The sequence below is a fragment of the Tribolium madens genome, unplaced genomic scaffold (assembly GCF_015345945.1).
Source record: "Tribolium madens isolate multiple individuals breed KSU strain unplaced genomic scaffold, Tmad_KSU_1.1 Scaffold_96;HRSCAF=242;Tcas5.2_LG5, whole genome shotgun sequence".
In the NCBI taxonomy this organism is placed as follows: domain Eukaryota; kingdom Metazoa; phylum Arthropoda; class Insecta; order Coleoptera; family Tenebrionidae; genus Tribolium; species Tribolium madens.
Genome location: NW_025401068.1, coordinates 4,814,094 through 4,829,028, shown reverse-complemented (window position 1 = coordinate 4,829,028; position 14,935 = coordinate 4,814,094). Strand labels below are relative to the sequence as shown.

The following is a 14,935-nucleotide window of genomic DNA, read 5'->3' as shown; positions in this document are numbered from 1 at the left end:
ACTGATTAAAGAAAATTTTATTATATAGTTTTGATAAGTTAATAATACAGTTAAGTTAAATTATATCGCAGAAGAGTGTAAAAAAAACAACAAAATAAATTAACAATCGGAAGCATTAAAGTCGACTCCGCTTCCACTTGAAGGCCCAGACTTCTTCCCCCCGCGGGCCAATCTGTCTAACTCAGCTGCAGCGTCGGAGCGCATAGTCGCCTTATCCATCGATTCCGGTCCTCCGGGTTTATTCACAAAGGAATTCCCCGGACTCGAACCAGTTTTCTTATGCAACAACGAATTAAAGAAATTCGCCAACACCCCTTCCCCACCTGGCGAGCTGACGACCTTGGACCCATCCAACTACAAAATAATTCGAATCCAATTTGCGAAAAACCGTAAAACCCCCATTCCCAAACAAAAAATTCACAAAACATTACCCAAAAAACTCAACAAATGTAAGCGAATTTTTACCCGTGGTATTAGTCAACCAATTCCCCAGTCATGCTGCACTTGTTAAAAACGAAATTAAAAAAAAAAAACGACACAGAAATTTTGAATTGTGAATTTTTACCTTCTTTGGGGAGCCTTGAGTTGTTCTTACCGTTGCTTTTCCTAGTGGTGATGACCTTATAGGGGTTTCACCAAGACGTGGTCCTTGAAGGTTGTTACCCCCAGCAAAGAGAATCTGTTGTTGGCGTGCGAGGAAAGCTTGTTCGTCTTCGGCCAAAAGCTCGGTTTCGCGGTTTATTGTCTGGAAATTAAATTAAGATATTTTGAGGATTAAGAGTTGCCAAGTGTCACCTTCCGGGTCGCAGGTTGCACAATTATGTCCCGGAAATAATCATCAGGTTTACAAGTGTGCAAATTCTCGTACAAGATTCGGATTTTATTCATATTATCCCATCCAGCCGGTCTAATAAATCAAATTTTTCATCAATAGATTAAAAAATGGCTCCACTTACATAAAAACTGCATCTTTTTCGACCACTAGGGCTGGTGTTCGGAATGGAAAACCGTAAATGCGATGAGTCAAATATTTATACAACAAATCACAATTCTTATCTTCTTTTGCGCTCGTATAGAACAACGCCGCCCCATACTGAAGACAAAACTTCCTTATCCACTGCTGCATAAAATCCAGATGCTCATCCCTATAATCGTGCTCTTTCTCCAATGTCTGAATATAATCAGTCTGCAAATCCCAAAAATAAAAATTACTATTTTTAAAAATCCGAAAGAGACCTTGGTGACCACTACGACGATATCCAACCCCAAGTTATTGGTCAAAGTGCCTTCAGGCAACGATGTTTGCTCCTCCAAGCCGTCTTCCCCTTCTCCAAAAGTCCTGGAGCTCCGTTTCATAGGGGAAGCCGGGTCGAGTTCGTCCCCCGGTTCCACATATTCTTGCCACATTTTCACAATGTGCTGACGCCGGTTTTGGCGTAAGTCAACGTCGAGTTTTAGTTTATCGAGATGGTCGGCTAAGACAGATGCCCAGTGTTGTAGCTGCTCGAGGATGCTCCAAGGAGCTGTCATGGTTACGGTGAGAATGACGAGGGTATGTTGGAATGTCTCTTCATTTAGGGCAAATTTGAGGAGGTCGGTGTGCCCCGGATCGCCGTCTAGTACCCACACGCTGAGACGGGTCTGATCTGGAAAAAAAGAAAAATTCAAAAAGACCGCCAAAAACGAACATGTGGCACCTGCCGGTTGGTTATTTTCGTGTTGCTAATCTCCGGCTTTTTTACAAACTACCCGAAGTGTGCAAAATATTATATCTCAATTATTATAATAATTAGGACATGAAGTTATTTAATTTTTTTGTGATTATTGGACTATGTAAAATAAATATCCTATGTCAAACTACCAACAACGTTGCCAAATCTACCAAAAGATTGAATTAATCTCCTCAAATTATTTTCAATGTATTTTGAAACAAAAACGAGCGAAATTTATTTGAAATATAAGACAGCTATCGTGTGGAAAATGAAGTACAAACCATCTCTGTAATCGTCCCTAACGTCGATATAAGCATACTCCAGCCCAGACCCCTTTTTGGGGTCCTCCACTCCTTGTAACTTCGCAACAATCGTGGTCTTGCCACACTCATTGTCCCCCAGGACCAAAACTTGCTTACAAGAGGGCAATTTCGGATTACCGTTGTTTTGAACGTCACTCAAAATTTGAGACCTGGAAAGTAAGGTTAAGACAGTTCGTCAGTGTTCAAAAAGCTTGCCATAAATTCTTTTTGCTATCATCAGTCGGTTTTGCAACTTCTTCCGGCATTTTCGACACTTTTTTATTAAAATTCTAACGGGTTTTTGCAATGAATTGAAAACTGATTTTTGACAAGTTGACGTTTATGGCCTTGAAACGATGAGTCATAAAAAAATCTATTTTATTCAAAAAACTTAGATTTTGTAGTTTAATTAAAAAATAAACTCGTGCTTTACTTTGTTTTTATAAAAACGTAATCAACATTATTTAATCTAAAATAAATTAAATTGTTAATTTTTTTTCTTTTTGTTGCATATTCACTAACGTGAATAGCATAAAAGTGAAAGTCACTAGATTTTGACACTTGACAACAATTACGTTAGATTCTTATTTGGGTTAAAAATGTTATCTACTAGTGTTAAAACTTTTTGCGTGTAGTTTTTCAATCTTCAATGTCTTTCATACGTTGTTTGTTTCGAAGTAAAAATGCTTGAATCGCTTTTGGAATATATCAGGGCTTGGTTTCCATCTAACGAGTTGCCCCAATCGAGCGGCTTTTCCCGCAAACGCAGGTAAAACATTTCAATTTTGCTGTTGTTCTAGTCTTAAGTCTTTGTTTTCAGAGGCTCTGATACCAATAGTCACTTTAAAAGCCCCAAACACAGAAAAATCCTTTCCTCTATGGCAAACAATATTTTGGAGGGTAAGTCCCCAATTCAAGTCTGTGTAATTTTACTGATTTGTTTGATTTAAAGATGACATTTTCACTTCGCCTTTGCGTTCAAATCGACACGAAGCCGTCGTTTTGGACGACGAAGACGACATCCGCGTTGCGAGTAAACCAATTGATATAAAAACATCGCGGAAATCGAGAGAAAATCGGTGGGAGACCAATGGTACAGACGATTTGAGATTCCTCAAAAGTATTAAAAGCACAACTGAGAAAAAACTCGATGCGAAAAGGAACAATGTAGAATATATCACGCGGTTTGCCACCAGTTACGAGCCCCACAACGGCGTTAAAGCCAAGTCGAGAGTATCACCGATTTCGAGGAATGTTAGGTCGGGCCGGTCGAGCTTGAGCAACAGCTTTTCGACCCCTACTTTGGACTATTCAATTAGATTAGATGATAAAAAGAAATATGAAATGTTGTTGGATAACGTCGCAACGTTACAAAATTCCTATTCGTTTAATAATTCCTCGACTTACGGGACTCCAGTCGGGTCGTTGTTTAATCGGTCACGGAGGCTGGTGGAATTGGCTAAATCGCCGAATAAAAAACCAGTTGAAGTGATCGACTTGACTGAAAATAAGAGGAAACTATCGACCAAAGATACAGTAATAAAAGTTTTGGATGATTTTGAGAGTGAAGAAGTTATTGAAGATTCCGATTCCGATGTTGAAATTCTGCCAAATCCACCGTCGCCGAAACCCGATATCAAAGTACCCCCAATTAATAGCCTCAAAACTGTTGTTGATACGTCGAAGCCGACGCACCAAAAGTGGCTACAGGATATGTAAGTAATTTCTATCATAGACTTTCGGTTTATTTTGACCATCTGATTTTTTAATTCCCAACTAAGTACATATTTGTGAAGTGGTTGATTTCAGTAAAAATATTAATCTCTGTTAAAATTCAAAGTCGTGGTCAGACGTGTAATTCTAGTGTTATATGGTTTAGATGTAGCCTTAACCACATTTAACTGTATGTTGAATTGGGGATGTTTGATTTTATTTTTTAGGAATTTTTAATATTTCTTTGTGAGTGTCAAACGTCTCAGTCCCCTTTCAAATTTGCACGATGGGTAACATCTTCAATATTTTTCTGTACTTTTGACTCTCTTTCGCCTTTCTGCTAACTCTCTCGATATTTTTTCTTTCAGTACCAAGAATCATGAACGCTTCGTCGAAGACAAGTCGAAAGAGATTGAAGCGTACACCGAAAACTCATCCGCCTTGAACGAAATCAATCGCAATTTATTGATAAAATCTTTAACTAAAAAAGTCCAAGACTCGCTTGCCATCAAGGAAGCGATTCTTCCGATCGAAGAAGAGGAAGAAGAAGTCGAGTTGCCGCCTTTGACCGATGAACAGCTGCGTATGGTGAAGAAAGCCTTTTCGGGAGACCCTAACGAAGTGCTCACGAAGAAATTTAACTTGAATGTGACACGAAGAGATATGCAAACGTTGTCAGGCTTAAATTGGCTCAACGATAACGTGATTAATTTCTACATGAATTTGATAATGGAGAGAGGGACTGATTCGAAGTGGCCGAGGACTTACGCCACTAATACTTTCTTTTATCAAAAATTGTCAAGAAATGGGCCAGATTCGCTGAAACGGTGGACGAGAAGGGTGGATATTTTCTCGTATGAGTTCATCTGTGTTCCTATACATCTAGGGATGCACTGGTGTATGGCGATAATCAATCTTAAGGAGAGGACGATCAAGTATTATGATAGTATGGGGAAATCGAATAATCAGTGTTTGAATGCGTTGAGGAACTATCTAGAGTTTGAGCATATGGATAAGAAAGGACAGCCGTTTAGTACCGAGGATTTTGTCTTGGAGAATGTCCAGGATATACCACAACAAATGAACGGGAGTGATTGTGGCATGTTCTCGTGTACATTTGCGGAATTTGCGACGAGGAAAGCGAGGTTCACTTTCCAACAGGAAGATATGCCGTATTTGAGGAAGAAAATGGTAGTTGAAATACTCACCGGGCAGTTACTGATACAGTAGGGGGTCTTTTTATTTTTGTATACTTATAGGTTTTAGTACAATGGAATTGTGTTATGTTTATGTACAATTCATTTCATTGAAATAAAAGCGATAATTTATTTACATCTGATTGTGCGTGAATGGACGAGTGTTAATACATAAGTGTTAAAATATTAAATATAGGTTTTTCATTTGTTTTTTTTTTTTTAGATTGAATCTTCTAATCCTGTCACTATACTTTTTTTTTTAAATAAATAAAATTTTAGGAATCATTTTGTTTTACTTTTGCTACCTAAAAATTTTTCTTGAGTTAAAAAGAGGTGTAAAATTACGATCACGATTTATAACAAATTATAACTAGTTTTCGTGTTATTTATAAATGTATAAATTTTTTGGAGTCTTCCATATTCCATTACTTACTTGATTTATTATACAGGATACGCCAGAACTCGCGAACCAGAGAAAATTTTCAAGCAAGGTAAGATACCAGGAACATGAAAAAAATGTTTAAAAAATTCTCTGTCAAAAAAATTTGACATTTATTTTTGACATTTGACAATTTTTTATATCTATTTAATGATACTGATGATCTTGTATATGTTTTTTTACGATTATTTAGTGTAGGAACAAAAATTTTGCCAATAAATGCCACAAATAACATTGGAACAGAGTTACAATTTAGGTTACAGCTTCCTTGTTTCCTCTTTTAATAACCTATAGCAAAAAAACTTGGAATTTTTTTTTTCCAACAGAAATAAATAGAGTCAAAGCACAAACTTTTAAACCCTCATAACTTTGAAATTTTTATAGATATTTTTTTTTAACATTTTTTCCATGTTCCTGGTATCTTACCTTATATGGCATTTTTCTCTGGGTCGCGAGTTCTGGCGCACCTGTATATTGTTTAATTTTTGGACACCTTTGACCGAAAAACTGGTAAAAGAAGAAAAAAAACTACTGTTAAAAGCATTTTATTCAAGAGTTGAGAAAAATCGTCAACTTTATTACAAGTTTATCGTCAAATAAATAATTTCTTTCTTGTAATTTCGCATATGGGACTTTATAAAATCCCTCGTAAGTGCCACCACCAAAAATTTGTGAATTTATATTTTTGCTACCATCAAAATGATCCAAAATTGTGAACTTGTGTTTCTTCAAAATATTACTGCTAGGTTTGAGCTGGATGCCTAAATATTTCGGTATGTGATTTGGATATAGCTGTAGACATAATTGGTGACCTAAAAAAATGAAAATTACAAATAATGGATTAGAAGTTGAACCAAATAACCCAAAACGTAAAAGTCGGCACTTCTAATATGGAGACCACTTTTGGGCAAAACTGCCCCAATCTCGGGGATTTCCCAGTAATAAATGAAAAGTTTTTCGCCTTTGTGGACATGAATGGTGTTGTTTAAATGAACAATTTCTGTTCTAACCCACGACGAGGCATGGGTTACCTCCTCGGTCACACTTATGATGGTACTATCAGAACYATCATCGGTGATGGGGTCAGCAACTTTCAGACTTTTTTCTTCATAATCATAATAATCGTTAGTTCTAACTGGTTTGTTGCTATCTCCTCCTAAGAGTTGCTTAATCAGGCTCAACTCAGCCAAAAGCTTTTCTTCCAATTGTTGAAATTTTTGCTCAATTTGCTCTATAAAATTTATTTAGAACTCCAGAAAGTGTTAAAAGACACTTACTATAAGTGCAAACCCCTTTCAATTGCCTCTTGACCGTCGCATTTGCCGTCGTTTGCACTTCAGTGCTGTTAATCCAGCAAGTCGCGAACTGCGTGTCTTCAACAATATCATCTTGGGTAAAAATGAGTGAAAAAATCGCGCTCAAAATAACAACACAACGAATCATTTCAGACTACTCCCAAAGTCCGGTGTTTTGTAATTTCCACCTAAAAATACCCCAGTTTGTTATCTTTCGAGTCTTCGTGGCCTAATTCTCAATATAAAGAGTGTTGCGTCAGGCGATTGTGTCACTGTCAAAATTCTCGTGGGATGGACGAAGTTGAATTCGATTGAGATTTTATTCATAATCAACAAAATCGTATTTTGCAGGACAAGAAAAAAAAGTTTCTCGGATTGGGTGTTTACACGCCTGTCTGGYTGTTCTACTACTATGTCTCCAAACAGTACGATTATGTATACAGGAATAATTCATCAAATTATGAGGCTTTCGTTAATTTAAAACGCTTTGGTAGCTTCTATTTTACTGGYTGGAATTTTGTAAAAAAGCTTAYATTGATTTGGCACCATTTTTCAACGATTTTTTTTCAGACTGCTCAAGTCTACTTTTTGGTTATTGCAATTATTCACGAATTGTCGCATTTGCTGGGAATCCCCCAAAATGTGTCAAAGTATTTCGGGTTGATTCGTCACTACCTATTCACTGCGATTGTTTTCCCTTGTACAATGATGGTATCATTCATGTTTTGGGGCTTGTATTTAATAGACCGCGAGTTGGTTTTTCCCCGAAGTTTGGATAAATTTTATCCATCATGGATGACCCACAGTGTTCACTCCTTTATTATTTTACCCATCATAGCCGAAATTAATCTCCCAAAGGAACACGGATTTGAAATTATTGATTTCTATCACGCTGTGCCTGTACTCACAGCTTTTATTATCTCTTACGAAGTTTCGTAAGTAAAATTAGAAAAAAAAATTAAGTTTCAACATCCGTTTTCAGATTAATAACTATTTATTTAGTATATGGAGTTTGGTTGTACCCCATTTTTAAATACTTGACGTGGTTACAAAGACTCTCTTTTTTGATAATAGTGTACTCAATCACAGTTTTGCTCCTGTATCTGGGAATTTTTATCCAACATTTGAAAAAATCGAAAAGAGTCAAATTTGCGAACACAACTTAGAATTAATTTTTTTTTTAATAAAGTGAAGAAAGGTTGAAGTCACTTCCACGGAATTTTTATTATACTTGAATGCGCATTGAAACTATTGTTTTAAAAACACTTGCTTATTGATGACTTTTTCCGAGAAGATTCGCACCTCTCCGGGAAAGTAATGTAATTTATTACAGATGGTGCTAATTATAGGGCTGTTGTGCAAAACTTGATCCAAATTACTTTATTTCAGTTTTTTTTTTTAACTCTGAACAAAAATTAAAACTAAAACAATAATTTTTATATTGACACCATTTATCTTAAATTACATGGGAAAACTAAGTTTTTTGCTATAATTAATTTGATTTAAGCATTTTTGTTGTAAATGGAGAAAAACACGTATTTTTGTTTTTGGGTTTAAAATTTGCGGGTCGCGTTGTCGGTAATACAGTTTTTGCAGTGTCGCCAATAGATTTCTGGCCAAACTTATCTTTTCCCCCGCTTTTGCGTCACACTTCTATTGGCACCTTTGCCTCTCTAATAAAATCCCTCAGCCCCATCCCTTATGACTGTTTCGTTCTGTCAAATGTGTCTATAAGTCGTCCGAAATTCTCAAAAATAAAAACTTTTGTAATGAGTAGTGTAAAGTTTTGATAGTTTCTGGTGAAGGCACGCTCGACATCTTCAAGACCGCCTCTTGACCTCAAATATCCCGCGAAATCTGTTACTGTTCACTCAAAAAATGCCTCTGTTTGGAAAATCGCAAAAGAGCCCCACCGATATTGTGAAAGCCCTAAAGGAAGCCGTAAACGCACTGGAAAAGGGCGAAAAGAAGGCGGAAAAGGCTCAGGAGGAAGTAAGCAAGAATCTGGTGCTGATTAAGAACATGTTGTATGGGACGTCAGATGCGGAGCCCCAGACGGATATAATAGTAGCCCAACTGGCTCAAGAGTTGTACAATAGTAATTTGTTGCTGCTGCTGATCCAGAATTTGAATCGGATTGATTTTGAAGGAAAAAAGGATGTGGCGCAGGTGTTTAATAATATTCTGCGGAGACAGATTGGTACGCGGTCTCCGACCGTGGAATACATCTGCACCAAGCCCGAAATTTTGTTCACGCTTATGTCAGGGTTAGTGTAACGGCTCAATGGGGCTGTTTGAGTGATTTTGCGTTTTTTTCAGGTATGAACTGCAGGAAATTGCCCTGAATTGCGGGACGATGTTGCGTGAGTGCGCCCGTTATGAGGCCCTGGCCAAAATCATGCTTTATTCCGACGATTTCTATAATTTCTTTAGATACGTCGAAGTGTCGACTTTTGATATCGCCTCAGATGCATTTTCTACATTTAAGGTTGGCGCGTAGTGGGTTTTTGGCGCATTTTTCATCTTTGATTGTAGGAATTGTTGACGCGTCACAAAATCTTATGTGCCGACTTTTTGGAAGTTAATTATGACAAAGTTTTCAGCCATTATCAACGACTTTTAAATTCCGAAAACTACGTCACTAGACGTCAAAGTTTGAAATTGCTCGGCGAATTACTTCTGGATAGACATAATTTCACTGTGAGTCATTATTTTTCCTCTATATCTTATCGTTTTTATCGAAACGAGTGCGGATTATATCAATGGATGAGTTTGTGGGTCAGTTTCACCTGAATATAGAACACAGTGTTGCCAACGTGCGATTTCTAACGCAACTCGACCGTGAAAACATTGATGAGATGAAGATGAAGTGTTTTTTTGTTGGCTATTTTTGGTGTTGCAATTTTTAAATAGACATTGTGTATGTACTTATATAGGATGTTTTGGAATTTGTGGTTAAAAAAAATACTTTAGTAATGGTTGGCTTTTTGGCATTGGCTGTTATACAATTACGGACAAGGAATTTTGGACATGTCAGTTCAAAAAATGTCAATRTATTGTCGTATCAACAAGAAATTACTCCCTAAAATTTAGGGATATTCATGAATAGGTTTTCATAAATTTGGTTAAGTTGGTTTCTGGTGACAAACAAAACATATCGTAACTATTGTCAAAATTTAGGTTAGGCCACCTGTCAGCTTGTATAGATAATTCAATTGATAATTGACAGCAGGTTGACAGAAAACTTCAACCGTCAACAACAAGGAGTAGTGGGCATTCAAAATTACTTCTGAAAATTCTAGYTACAAACAACATGAAAAACGTAATTTTCCTAAATGTTCAAATCCTAGGTGGTAATTTCTTGTTGACAAATCTGTAATGCTTTATTGTTATTATGATTGACGTTTGAAACTAGGATTTGAAAGTTTTAGTTGAACTTTATTTTTGGCGTTGATTTTCTGAAATAACAATGCCAGCAGTACATGTTTTTTCAATAACTAATTTTGATTTATTGTAATTTTTTCTCTAGCTGTCAGGATAAAACTTAAAAAAACCGAAAGTGAGGTTTCGTACATAAGGCCCGTTTTACATTCTTATGTCAATTGAATGACAAATCCCTGTTCGCAATTGTTTATTTTTTATTTTAGTACAAAATATCAAATTATGTATGTTCAATTCGTTTTGTGTAATACGAAGTTATTGAAGTTGCTTTAATTTGATATATTTTACGTCTTTAATACGATCTGAATCTGTTTATTGCTATACTGGGTGACACTTAAAAATATTTTTTAAGCAGTTATCCTGCATTTATTTGCTTTTAGTTTTATTTTTTGGCTTCAAAATATTTGGTGTTTGGGATTTTTTTTCTTTTTTGCAGGTGATGACGAGGTATATATCCAATCCAGACAATCTTAAACTTATGATGAATATGCTTAAGGAACGATCTAGGAACATCCAATTTGAAGCCTTCCATGTATTTAAGGTAGTTTTATCCTTTTTAGTGGTTACTGTTGTGACTGTTGTGATTTTTTACTTAGGTGTTTGTGGCAAATCCCAACAAACCCAAGCCAATTTTGGACATTTTGCTCCGCAATCAAGACAAGTTAGTAGACTTCTTGATGAAGTTTCACACGGATCGGGCGGAAGACGAACAATTTAACGACGAAAAAGCGTACCTTATTAGGCAAATAAAAGAACTAAGGCCGATGGCCGGGCATTAACAATTTTCCTATTAACATTTTTATTAATTATTATTATTGTTAAATATATATTTTTAATTTCAGCCGTTACCAATATTTAAAAGCCCCAAGGACTCCCGTATCATTTAATTTCATTGACGTCCATTTTATTTGACATTTTGTAACTCTACCTGAGCTGAGTTTTTCAATGCTCAAGAGGTATAAAAATACTTTCGAGTGATTTTCGTTTTGTAGTTGAGTTGTTAGGGTCGGTAAAAGTATAACTAAGTGTATTTATAATAATATATTTATACAGAGAAGATGTTATAAAGCGTATAATTTTATAGAAAGCAGAACACGAATTGACTTTGCCTAAATCAAACCCGAAACTGTTCTGTCGGTCGTAATTTTCTTTCGTCTCCTTTTGTTTTTTTGCCCCCTTTTGTTCATCTCGATTTTGTTGGCTTGTAGCAATAATTTCTGAATTAAGTGTACTTTGTTTTTATAAAAATAAGTCTAGTGGTTAGTTAGTTTAGTAATGAATTCTGTAAATCTATTAATTCAATTATAAAAACATAGTGGGGTGCCTATAAATGCTTATGGGTAGTTTTAAACCAATTAATCTTATTAGAAATTAAATGACCATCCATTTGGGGAGTGGATCGATTTTTACTGATTTTCCATGAGAGAAATCAAAAAAATCATCCAACGGCAATTTGATAAATTAATGGAGGGCTGTAATTACTAATAGGATCTATTCTTAGCATACTTAAACTTAAAAAATGAAAAATAATAGGATACCTAATACAATTCTAAATCTTATTAAAATTAAATAGTTTTATAAAAAGAATTTCTATTCGAGGATAAAAAATTAGTAAAGAGGATTGTTATTTCGTTTCAGGAGCTGCGTCTAGCGTAACATAATTTAGGCACTTGTTCAAACGTTCAAACACGAGTTGCGAAAGCGAAATTCTCTTTTTTTCTACACGTTTTAGTTATGTATGTTATTGTATTTATTTTAAATTATATGATTTACACAGAAATTGGAAACAATACATTCTTTTAGATGACACGCAGTTTTATTTGATTCAACAAAGAGAAACTTTCTGAATTTGGCGCTCTTGTCACTCGTGTCGCCAACATGCAAGATTCAAAACCCCTACATCGCTTTATTTGCGTCGTTTAAAAAACAACAAAAATAATAATTCACGTGTTTGCCCAAGTCGGGCTCAAAAGCCTTCGTTTGTGTGTTGAATTAATTAATTTTTGTGATAATTGTATTTGTAATTGCGTGGTTTGTCTTAGTGTTGTTAAATGCGTAGCAGGCCGTGAACTTTGCTCAGCAAATGGCTGTCAAAAAGTCRCACCATGTTGTGAAGAAATAAAAACAATAATAATTTCGATTGCGTAACGGTGTTGCGAAATGCAGAAATAATCCCAAAATTGTGTGAGTCCCGAATGCGTGAAAAGACGTGAAAATGCCTGCCCCTAAGCAGAGGAAAATCGCTTTGATGGGCTACCGCTCGGTGGGAAAGTCCTCATTGAGCATGCAATTCGTGGAGGGCAAGTTCTTGGAATCCTACGACCCAACGATCGAAAACACGTTCAAGAAATCCCTCAGGATTAATTCCACTGATTACGAGTTGATCCTCGTGGACACTACGGGCCAGGACGAGTTCTCGATGTTCCCTTCGCAGTACAGTCTGGATGTCCACGGCTACGTCCTTGTATACAGCATAGAAAACATGAAGTCGTTTGAAGTAGTCTCGGCCCTGTACAACAAGCTCGTCGACATCACAGGGAAGACTTATTTTCCCTCAGTTTTGGTGGGGAACAAGTCTGACATGTTTCAGTGTCGGGAGGTTTCAGCTGAAGAGGGGCGAAAGCTGGCAGAAAAGTGGAAAGCCACGTTTCTGGAGACCTCCGCCAAGCACAACATCGCCGTGGCTCAAGTGTTCCAAACGCTGCTCAACGATATTGAAAGGGCCGACGGCAACGAGAAGCCCAGTTGTAGCATCAACTGATTTAGCTAATTCAAAGACTGTTGTTATATTTTTAAAGTGGCATAGTTTTCTATCTATTTTTTATATATACACTAATCTGGTCTGTGTTGAGGTGCACAACTGTGAGATTTGTCTATTAACCATTTTTTTTTTCTTTAGGTTTAAGCGTAAGTGATGTAGATTTTTAAGATAAAGATCCCCAAGATTCTATTGAATTATCTATTGAGAACGTGTTGTACAAAATCATATTTTCGAAGGTTTAGCACCATTTGGGGGTGAATTATTTATAGATTTTAAGTGTTAGCTCTGTTTGTATTTATTTCCTTTAATTGTAAGTAAGTGAATTTTTTACGGTTTGAGGTTTGACGTGCAATTTTCGGGACCTCAAATTTACAAATTTCCCAGTGCTTTGCTTTTGTTCAAGTCGTCCATAGATTTAAATCGTGAGGGCCGGGATTTGGACGACTTTGTGCAAAAATGCAAATTTCTAATTACTTTTTTGTATAAATACATATAATTTTCATCTGTTGTTGTGGTGTAAACTTAATTGTTTGTATTGATGTATGAAATACAGATATAAATGAATTGGATACTTTATTTCACGTGGTTTTTATTTAGTGGGTCAGTCGTGGCCATGCAATGATTCCGGTTGACCGGAAATGAGCTAATTTTAGGTAATTTTCCCACTGAATTTGTTCACATACAGAGTTAATTCGACTAATGACTGTAGTGTAAACGCTACCTTGTGAACATTATTGTTACTTTTTAATAAAAAACATTTCCTGTCGATTACTGTTTGATTGGTTGGTAATTTAACAGATTTTATCGTTTATCACAAAAAATCGTAGGAGTAAAATTAACAAAAAAAAACATCATAAACAGGTGCGATAATAAAGTTGGTAGTCTTGATTGTGTTGTGTTTCATTTAGGTCAGGTTTTATTAGCGATTAAACTAAACGATTTTTTTTCATTAGAAGTTTTTATCGCATCAAATATTGACAGTCAGATTTTTAAAATTATTTAAAGTTAGCGTAATAGTAGAAGATTCACAAACTCAAGAGGTTTTAAATAATTATTTGATAAAGAGATCTACATTGAAGATCAAAAAGAAGTAAAATTTGATTAATATTATGCAGATTCTCAATCAGATGGCGCCGCATGCTTCATCAGTTGTGGATTCTCATTTGGGTTTTTAAATTTTTTTGAAAATTCTCAAATTCAAAAAAATCAAGAACAATTGAAAATAAAGAGGTATTATACGACAGACTTGCGATATGCAAATTAAAATCGTCATAATTAATGTAATTACTCCCCCGACACCAATTTCCATAAGCAACGTAAAAATAAAAAATTAATCAAACCAAGCGGCAACAAGCGAAGATTCCCTTTGTAATATGTTGACTGTTATCGTCCCAGGATCTCTGTTTTAGTGCTTATCTTTCCTCATTCATTTTTACAGCCGAGTTGTGAGTGTCCATTCATTACCAACCTAGATCCATAACACGCATTTCTCCCCTTTGTAAAAACCGGTCACTACAGGGCGCAAATCCGGTCTGGGGGTTCACTGACTGAAAACTCTTCCTCGGAGGATCTTGTTATGCGTGCGGCGATTCGCACGTTTCCTGTTCGAAATGGTTTTATAATCAGCCGCATGACGGAACGATCTTTAATTGGACTTGGGGAAACGAGGCTTTTTGGCAAGGAAATCTCCGGTTTATCGGCATCGACGTCAATTTTAATCACAACGAAGCCATAAAATTGGAAATTGTGCGTCTTGGAATTAACGTCCAAGGGATTCAGGACAAGAATTTATGAAATTCTTGCCAACTTAGCCTCTAGCTAATTATTTACACTTTGCTTTGGTAAAGAAATTTCCCGTCGACGTGCATAAATCCCCTCGTCCCGACTCTAATATCAAGTTCGTGTTTGTTTAGTTAAGGCTTGTTGTTTTGTATGCACACTGATCAGTCCGAAATCCCCGTTCCCGGGGGTTCAAACTGCCTTTCTACCGCAACCGACACGTGCGCGTGTCGGATGCAGCTGCTCCCTTAAATTTTTTCCTCTCTCCTTCCTTGGGTTGCTGCAACCGTCAAATGC

The 14,935-nt window shown here is 36.2% G+C and overlaps 6 protein-coding genes across 7 annotated transcripts; 4 read left to right on the top strand and 2 right to left on the bottom strand.

The window, feature by feature from the left end:
• LOC123013533 (cytoplasmic dynein 1 light intermediate chain 1) lies at positions 1–2,384 on the bottom strand. Of its 2 annotated transcripts, none has more exons than XM_044412103.1 (7): positions 2,231–2,384; positions 1,994–2,184; positions 1,237–1,646; positions 957–1,186; positions 796–907; positions 566–745; positions 1–354 (listed from the first exon to the last, which is right to left on the bottom strand). In XM_044412103.1, exons 1-7 carry the CDS (start codon positions 2,278–2,280, stop codon positions 100–102), a joined length of 1,428 nt encoding a protein of 475 aa, XP_044268038.1. In that variant the 5' UTR covers positions 2,281–2,384; the 3' UTR covers positions 1–99. The 2 variants fall into 2 exon arrangements, with proteins under 2 accessions (XP_044268038.1, XP_044268039.1); XM_044412104.1 differs by having other exon boundaries at positions 596–745.
• Positions 2,385–2,562: 178 nt separating this feature from the next.
• LOC123013531 (sentrin-specific protease 1-like) lies at positions 2,563–5,133 on the top strand. Its single transcript, XM_044412100.1, has 4 exons — positions 2,563–2,783; positions 2,835–2,914; positions 2,967–3,729; positions 4,096–5,133. Exons 1-4 carry the CDS (start codon positions 2,698–2,700, stop codon positions 4,955–4,957), a joined length of 1,791 nt encoding a protein of 596 aa, XP_044268035.1. The 5' UTR covers positions 2,563–2,697; the 3' UTR covers positions 4,958–5,133.
• A 758-nt stretch (positions 5,134–5,891) lies between these two features.
• Positions 5,892–6,917, bottom strand: LOC123013535. Its single transcript, XM_044412106.1, has 3 exons — positions 6,640–6,917; positions 6,225–6,593; positions 5,892–6,174 (listed from the first exon to the last, which is right to left on the bottom strand). Exons 1-3 carry the CDS (start codon positions 6,803–6,805, stop codon positions 5,912–5,914), a joined length of 798 nt encoding a protein of 265 aa, XP_044268041.1. The 5' UTR covers positions 6,806–6,917; the 3' UTR covers positions 5,892–5,911.
• On the top strand, positions 6,876–7,953 carry LOC123013536 (androgen-dependent TFPI-regulating protein-like). The gene is made up of 4 exons (XM_044412107.1): positions 6,876–6,957; positions 7,009–7,176; positions 7,228–7,592; positions 7,640–7,953. The coding sequence occupies exons 1-4, from the start codon at positions 6,949–6,951 to the stop codon at positions 7,821–7,823; spliced, it is 726 nt and encodes a 241-aa protein (XP_044268042.1). The 5' UTR covers positions 6,876–6,948; the 3' UTR covers positions 7,824–7,953.
• A 368-nt stretch (positions 7,954–8,321) lies between these two features.
• On the top strand, positions 8,322–11,905 carry LOC123013534 (protein Mo25). Its single transcript, XM_044412105.1, has 5 exons — positions 8,322–8,924; positions 8,977–9,145; positions 9,193–9,357; positions 10,535–10,639; positions 10,695–11,905. Exons 1-5 carry the CDS (start codon positions 8,536–8,538, stop codon positions 10,875–10,877), a joined length of 1,011 nt encoding a protein of 336 aa, XP_044268040.1. The 5' UTR covers positions 8,322–8,535; the 3' UTR covers positions 10,878–11,905.
• Positions 11,906–11,987: 82 nt separating this feature from the next.
• LOC123013537 (GTP-binding protein Rheb homolog) lies at positions 11,988–13,435 on the top strand. The gene has a single exon (XM_044412108.1). The coding sequence runs from the start codon at positions 12,314–12,316 to the stop codon at positions 12,857–12,859; it is 546 nt and encodes a 181-aa protein (XP_044268043.1). The 5' UTR covers positions 11,988–12,313; the 3' UTR covers positions 12,860–13,435.
• The last annotated feature ends 1,500 nt before the right edge of the window (positions 13,436–14,935 follow it).

Coding starts and splice junctions, on each gene's coding strand:
- LOC123013534 (XM_044412105.1), top strand. CDS start 8,536: ATGCCTCTGTTTGGAAAATCGCAAAAGAGCCCCACCGATATTGTGAAA. Junction 8,925..8,976: donor TTGTTCACGCTTATGTCAGG/GTTAGTGTAACG, acceptor CGTTTTTTTCAG/GTATGAACTGCAGGAAATTG. Junction 9,146..9,192: donor ATGCATTTTCTACATTTAAG/GTTGGCGCGTAG, acceptor CTTTGATTGTAG/GAATTGTTGACGCGTCACAA.
- LOC123013531 (XM_044412100.1), top strand. CDS start 2,698: ATGCTTGAATCGCTTTTGGAATATATCAGGGCTTGGTTTCCATCTAAC. Junction 2,784..2,834: donor GGCTTTTCCCGCAAACGCAG/GTAAAACATTTC, acceptor CTTTGTTTTCAG/AGGCTCTGATACCAATAGTC. Junction 2,915..2,966: donor GGCAAACAATATTTTGGAGG/GTAAGTCCCCAA, acceptor TTTGATTTAAAG/ATGACATTTTCACTTCGCCT.
- LOC123013533 (XM_044412103.1), bottom strand. CDS start 2,280: ATGCCGGAAGAAGTTGCAAAACCGACTGATGATAGCAAAAAGAATTTA. Junction 2,185..2,230: donor GATAGCAAAAAGAATTTATG/GCAAGCTTTTTG, acceptor CTTACTTTCCAG/GTCTCAAATTTTGAGTGACG. Junction 1,187..1,236: donor TCGTCGTAGTGGTCACCAAG/GTCTCTTTCGGA, acceptor TGGGATTTGCAG/ACTGATTATATTCAGACATT.
- LOC123013537 (XM_044412108.1), top strand. CDS start 12,314: ATGCCTGCCCCTAAGCAGAGGAAAATCGCTTTGATGGGCTACCGCTCG.